This window comes from Prosopis cineraria, unplaced genomic scaffold (assembly GCF_029017545.1).
Source record: "Prosopis cineraria cultivar Desert tree isolate PC_DT_omini unplaced genomic scaffold, ASM2901754v1 PC10, whole genome shotgun sequence".
Lineage (NCBI taxonomy): Eukaryota > Viridiplantae > Streptophyta > Magnoliopsida > Fabales > Fabaceae > Prosopis > Prosopis cineraria.
This window is the reverse complement of record NW_026555341.1, coordinates 38,037,321-38,044,344: the sequence shown is the minus strand read 5'-3', so window position 1 is coordinate 38,044,344 and position 7,024 is coordinate 38,037,321. Positions and strand designations below refer to the sequence as shown.

General features: G+C 36.9%; 1 protein-coding gene across 1 annotated transcript; it reads right to left on the bottom strand.

Annotated features, from left to right (window-relative positions):
- Positions 1-606: 606 nt before the first annotated feature.
- On the bottom strand, positions 607-6,642 carry LOC129322761 (uncharacterized). The gene is made up of 5 exons (XM_054969131.1): positions 6,225-6,642; positions 3,508-3,674; positions 2,725-3,024; positions 2,356-2,619; positions 607-1,285 (listed from the first exon to the last, which is right to left on the bottom strand). Exons 1-5 carry the CDS (start codon positions 6,556-6,558, stop codon positions 908-910), a joined length of 1,443 nt encoding a protein of 480 aa, XP_054825106.1. The 5' UTR covers positions 6,559-6,642; the 3' UTR covers positions 607-907.
- Positions 6,643-7,024: the final 382 nt, after the last annotated feature.

Below are 7,024 nucleotides of genomic sequence, written 5' to 3'. Positions count from 1 at the left end.
GCCACCTGTCAAGCTGATGAGATATGTTCATATCTCACAGTTCTGACACATGGAATTTGTGAAGGTCAACAACACTCATTGCGAATACATAGATTCACTCACACAAGTGCACATCTAATCTCCAACCATCCAAATTATTTTTAAATAGTTTAGGATCTAATTGGTAGGTCGTTTTGATATTAAATACAATATCTCAATCTTATTTGTCTCGCCTAGTTATCATCATTTTCCTAAACTATCCCTATAATTAGATTCTCATATGATCTATAAACTATGTTGATGACACTCCACTGTAAATGATTAAAAAGATGAATATTATAGGAAAACTAGCTTTAGATATGCAGCAACAACTAAATTTTCAATAAGAGGCATGCCTTCCAAAAACGTGCCCACAAGCTGCCAACTGGATTAACTTAGATCATAGATCTAGGATACCGGAGCTCAACCAAAAAAAAAGAAGGACGAGTATTTTAAGAAAACTAGCACACATTTTCTACAAAATAACTGACTCTCTTAATTTTCTTCATTTGTCTAAATTAGTTAACAAGCTCCAACATTTAACACCGGAAAGGGTATTAAAATGGCCCCAAAAAATCAAGCCAGCAATTAAAATAAAGAAATATCCATTAAGAAGATGCATATTGCAGTTATGAGGTCTCTTTCATGCAGTACATTTCATCGTTTGACAAGTATGCGCAGTACACATTTAATCTGAATTAGCGCCAGAAGTGAAAGCCTCAATCAATCCTAAAGGAGAATAAATCTATCAAGTACCTTCTAGAACAGATCAGCCAAACCATATAAACAGAGTTGAACGTACCTCAAGAGGATGATATTCATGAGAAACATCAGCCCATTCCATGTATGTTGGAAGAATGATATTCAAAACGAAGCTAAATTTGGTGCTTCAGCTTTCAGCAGTGGCTTTGTCCTTCGATGAGAGAAGCTTCACTCTTCTTGTGAGGTCTCTAATCACATCTATAATCACAGATTTCTTTTGAATCCTGAACTGAATGGCTAGCTCAGTTGAACCTGAAGCACCCTGTTTCAACAATGACTCATCATCCATTATCTTAGTGGGGAAGTGTCCCAATGCAATGACACACAAAGCGATTGTTGTTCGCAGGGCTGCCACTTCAATTGCAATACCAAGAGGAGCTTCGGCAGCCAGAGACTTGAGAGTTTTAAGGTCATAGTTTTGCACAGCTTCCATGTCACTTGCAAGAAATACTCTCAGTGCTGCCAGCAGGCGGCCCTCCACTATTTCTGGACCACCTAAGCTTACCTGTAACAAATGAGAACAATTTAACTTGTGTTGCACTGACTAGGAATTGTGAAAATAGAGTATGCCAGGTCAGTGGCTTTAAACAAAAATGAGCTGCATTGTTATTGAACAGATGTTAAACACCCACTAAACAGCGTTAACATTGAACTCATGTTAAACGCTTACCCAAAACTTTCAATAATGCCTCTAAACTATAGATGTTACTGGGCAATGTGCATGGTCCATATGCTTGAGAGAATGAAAGTAGGTCCTGAAGTTAAACAATAGCCAATTTGGGGTTCTCGCAGGATTGGTTACTTTTGGAGATTTCTGGTTTCTAAAAACAAAAATTCTGATCTGTCCACTTATAATACCGGGAATTAACCTCCGTTTTGGTGTGCTTCTTAATCAATGTGAGATGGTTGAGAAATTTAAGCCAAGAGTTGTTGAAAATTGAGCTGCTAAAAACACTTCTCAAGATATTCTAAAAGCAGAGTAACTGAAATTGAAGTTGATGTTTCTATTAGGAGAAGACACAAAGGTGGGGAAGGCTGAGGGATTTTTCCCCTTGAGTTTGGAGGTGAGGGGAGGGGAGGGAGGGGGAAGAGTCCCTCCCAATCCTCCCAATTTGGAGGGGAGGGTTTGGAGGGGAGGGGAGCCCCTACCCTCCCCTTGTCGGATGGGACAAGGGCAGGGAGAGGGGCTCGTCTCCCCTTGTTTGGCAAAAGGGAGGGGAGGGAAAATTTTAATGAGAATAACCATGGCATGCAGGGATTTATTAGGTTATGGTTGGCACTGGGTCAGAGATACAGCTAATCTTCCTACAGCTACCCGCGTCCAAAGACTTTGTCAACCATAAAACACTAATCGGATCAAATTTTCCAGCAGACAAGTTGTCAGTGGCTTTCCTACAACGCATGGGCATTAAAAGTCATTAGCCATTTTGCCACTGTCAAAAGGTTGAAGAGAAAACTTCAATGTGACTCTTGAACCGTCCCTATATATAACAATGCCAATAGATACTTAGAATATTCAAACCCCAGTAATTTGATGGAAGAAATAGCACTAGGTCAATATCCATGAGAATAAACCTTAAGATCAGGAGCTTCTCCAGCTAGATTTAGCTGACATAAAATTTGTTCCTGCCATGGAGCGGGTGCTGAGAAGTTGGGAGAAGAAACCCCAGCTGCCATGCTTGCAGCATCCAAAAATGCACCATCATATTTGAGCTCAATACAATCATAAGGATTTGAGGGTATCACAAATCCATAGTCAAGAAGAAAAAGATCATTGCTTAAAAAGCCATAATTGAGTAATAAAGGATCATCTTGTTTGATTTCTGTATCAGCCACGACCTGAGGAAAAGACATAGTTAGCCTAGAAAAGAAATATCAAGTTTTAATTCTTTTCTCGAAAACAAGGGGGCAAACTTACAAAGAAAAGAATATGAGAGAACATGCCTTTACTTGCATCTTCATTTCACCAGTATCTTGTTCCTGAACAATTCGGGCATTTGGATTGAAACTATGGTTGCACATATCAATTAAAGGAAGCATCATTGGTATGTCTGTGTGGGTCCCATCTGGACGCTTGTCACCATATAACCGGAATGCCCTAGATGAGACAGCTGACATTGCCCATCCAAGTGCAGACGCATCTACTTCTTGTCCACCAAAAGGATGCTTATCTGGTTTCAGATTGCCAAGGGCACGCTTGCACTCTTGCTCAAAATCAAGAAGAAAACGACATCTTTTGTTCACCTGGTCGCATGCAATTGGTTTTATGCAATATATAGATAGATCGATAGATGACAAGACAGTATTCCATCTATAGCTGTTTATCAACTACTAAGAACGGACAAGGACACAACACAGACTCACTGACATAATTATATCTTAAGTGTCTAATTGCTATATGACGTGTTGCATCATCTCTCATCCAAGTTCTTGAAATTGAAACAAGTTAGACGCACAGATTACTCCTTTGTTAGGTACATAAAAATAACTCAGCATTAGATCCAAGAATCAAATCCGTGTGCAATTCATGTCCCCACAGAAAAATGTAAATGAGTCGGTGTAGTAAAGGCTTCAAGTTAAGGCCTTCGAAATAGTTTGTTTTTCTGTTGTACAAAACTAAAACATTCAGATGAATATTGTGCAAATGGGTAAAAGAATTTCTCCCAATTTTCAAACCGTGACTTATCAGCCGTAGTACTTGACTCAGGAGATGCTTAAATATAATACCTGGTGAAGCAGTGGAGCATACTGCAAGTTCTTTATATCCTCCCCTGGAAAGAAGATAGGGACACTGTATGTTTCTGGGAGATTGCTGACATATGGCCACCAAAATGATCCAACTTTCGCTCTTTCTTGCAGAAGCTTCAAACCCAGTTTCATAGCCCATAGTTCCTCTGCCAAATGCTCCCACAGTGTCCAATTTATTTACATTGAAAACTCAGTAGAGCCTAATTATCAAAACTTGAGTCACCAACCTATATTGAGTATAAAGATTTCTACAGGTTCTGCCTATGCAGTTTTAGGAGATTGGAAAATTGATATATAAAAACAAGCACTTTTAGTTCCTATAATTTTTATCCTTACAGACTAACCAAATATTATACCAAGTTCTTACTATGCATACTGTGCATCAAAATGAAAAGAATTCTAGTACAAGGATAGCTACACTGCTCTCTGGGCATTTTCTTACAATGCTTTATTAACATGTTTACTCACTATCGTGTAGCCCTAAGCATAATGCTACCATTTCAAGTAAGAGATTTGTAATGCGCAGCCCCAAAAGCATGAATGAAGCCAACAGTAGATTGTTTTAAAGGTTAATGAAGATGGTGACTAGGTTATTCTGCTAGTTCATAGTGATGTTAAATGTGCATTTCAAAACTTTCAGGTTAAAACGTAAAGGATGCATAATGAATGAGTATCTATATATGTAGACATACAACAAATCATATTATAGGCACGTCAAGAAGCTCTATGAAGAAACAGTTGAGTATAAGTTATATAGTGTCCTGATTAATGTAAAAAATTGGCAAATGTATTATTCAAAGAATAAAGGAGTAAACTTTGCGTCAGAAACACACGAAAAAGAAGAAAGAAATCTTCCAAAAGCAAAAGCAACACTTCTCCAAAAAATATTAGAGAAAATAAATAAGAAAACCTCAGATAAAGCAGGAAACTAGAAAACCTCAAAATAAAATAATAGGAACAGATCAGTTGAAATGCTTATCAAGGCAATGAAGCTGGCCAAACTCTCCGCAAAGAGAAACAGTGATTCAAAAAATAGAGCTTCTTATTGGATATGTACAGTTGCAAAGGAAACTTAGATTAGATTGGAGTAAGAGTGGTAATCGTAGCATTCCATAATAGAGGTCAACTTCAAGTCACTAAATCGAACCTTTATTGTAGTTTCATTCATAAAGCAAGTATTTTCTTTTCTTTTTTCTTTTTTAAAAAAAAAAAACACTTTCCTCACTAGTACCTCCTGCGACCTTCTCTGTATATGTTTAAATCATCTCAAACAATTTTCTATCATTTTCTTCCCAACAGATGCCATGCCCACTTTTTCTCATATATACTCATTTTGGATTTTATCTTTCTATGCATATCCGCACATCTATTTCAATATTTTCATATTTGCTACTCCAATTTTATGCTCCTACTATTTCTTTAAAGCCCGACATAACTAGTCTTATAGCAATTCAATAAAACTTCCCTTTAAATTTATTAGGTACATTTTGATCATAAATGGCTCCTTCAACATTTTTCCAACTAAACTACCTAATTTGTAACCTATATGCAACATCCCCATCAATTTTCCCATTATGTCGAATAATAGCTCCCAAATATTTAGACTTTTTCACTTGAGATATAATCTAATCTTCCAACCTTACTTCCAAATTATTACTGGCTGACCTCTTATCAAAATTATAATACAAATATTCCGTCTTATTTCTACCCAGGCGAAAACCCTTCAACTCCAAAATCCTCCTCCATAACTCAAGGTTGCAATTAATCTTTTCTTTTGTCTCCACAATAAGGACTATATTAGAGCCGATAATTCGAGCGAGCCAATCTTATTTGAGTTAAGCTCAATTCGGGCCCGGCTTATTTGGATCGGGCTTAAAGTATTATACCCTCTTAGAAAAGCTCATATAGTCAAGCTCAATCCTAACTTTTTTTGGCTAGGTTTGGACTGGCCTGTCGGGCTTGACTAAAATTACCAACCCTATATACATATAGAGCTGAAAATTTCAGTGGTTAAGCTAATTTGGGTTGGGCTTAATTTGGGCTTGGCTTAAAGTTTTCTACCCTTTTAAAAAAGCCCATATAACCAAACTTGGTCCTAACTTTTTTCAGGTGGGTTCAGGCTTGGCACAAATTACTGGCTCTAGACTATATCATCTGTAAAAAAGCATGCATTTGAGGATTTCCTTTTAAATATGCTCAATCAAAACATCTAAAATCAAGTCAAACCAATAAAATCTCAAAGATGATCCCTAATATAGTCCAATCAAAAAGGCTTGTTGTTTGGGGGCGGGGGACAAAACAAATATAATTAAGCATTACCTAAAATATGAAGACAGCGGAACTAAACCATTGGTTCGGTCAAAACCACACAATGAACTTTTTAGACTTCACAAGTAATACATTACTTGGAAGTAGGAACAAAGGCTACCCATTAATTCTATCGAATTTCAGAACTTACACTCATTTAGCACACTAATTCTTTTTGTCTGCCTTAAACTTCACACAAGCTTTTGATGAGATCAATAGAAAAAGCATATCACCAAACATCACAAGACACTCATTACCATCACATTCAAGTAACAACCAAAAAACAATTAATTGACTAAACCAGAATTTCATGGAAATCTGTATAAAATGCACAAATATTACGGCGATACAATCGTGAAAGCAATAGTGATGAAAGCTAAAAGCAATACCAGGAACATGGCGAGCTAAATTAACTAACACAGAATCAAGATCATCTTCATGGTTCGATTCAAGAGACCCGAACTTCAACGGTACGTGGTGAGGAAGAACAATAAGGTCACTCCCTCTAGGGATTTCTTCCGAAGCCATAAGTCCGAGGCCATTGGAGTCATATTGTGCTATCTTCACCGCCTTGTGCACGAACCCACCTTGTTTCCTGACCCACTTGATAAGGTCTGGTGGCTGGGGAACAAGTCGTGTAGGATAAGATGTTGATACAGAAGCGACACATGTTAGTGGACGCTGGTGGGTTAAGGAAGCCATTAACGCCTTGGAAGCAGCCATATCCGAGCCCCCACTTTCACTCTAGCGACTGCCGCCACAACGAACTGAAGTCTCGCAAAATCAAGAAATAACAATGAAGCTCCAAAATGTGATGTTCAATTTGATGTAGTTTTTGCTAGCCGTGAGATGCACGGGAAGCAAAAGTGTCAATAATGAGAATATGATCAGCGTAAAATATGAAGTAAATTTATATTTTATAAGTTTTGATTAATCAAAAATTAAGTAAAATTATTAATATATGAAAGTTTTGTTAAAATTTCAACAAAATTTCTCTTATAATTAGGATCTTTCAAAAATTTCATAACACAAGGTTTTAGGAAATAAAAAAAAAATCATACTATTCAAAAGTTCAACTCCTTCTAGCTAGTAAATAGAGTATGTAACAAAATAAAAATATTAACTATAATTTATGTAGAACACCTAAAATAAAATTTATAAAATAAAATTTTATAAGTTTAAATTTTAC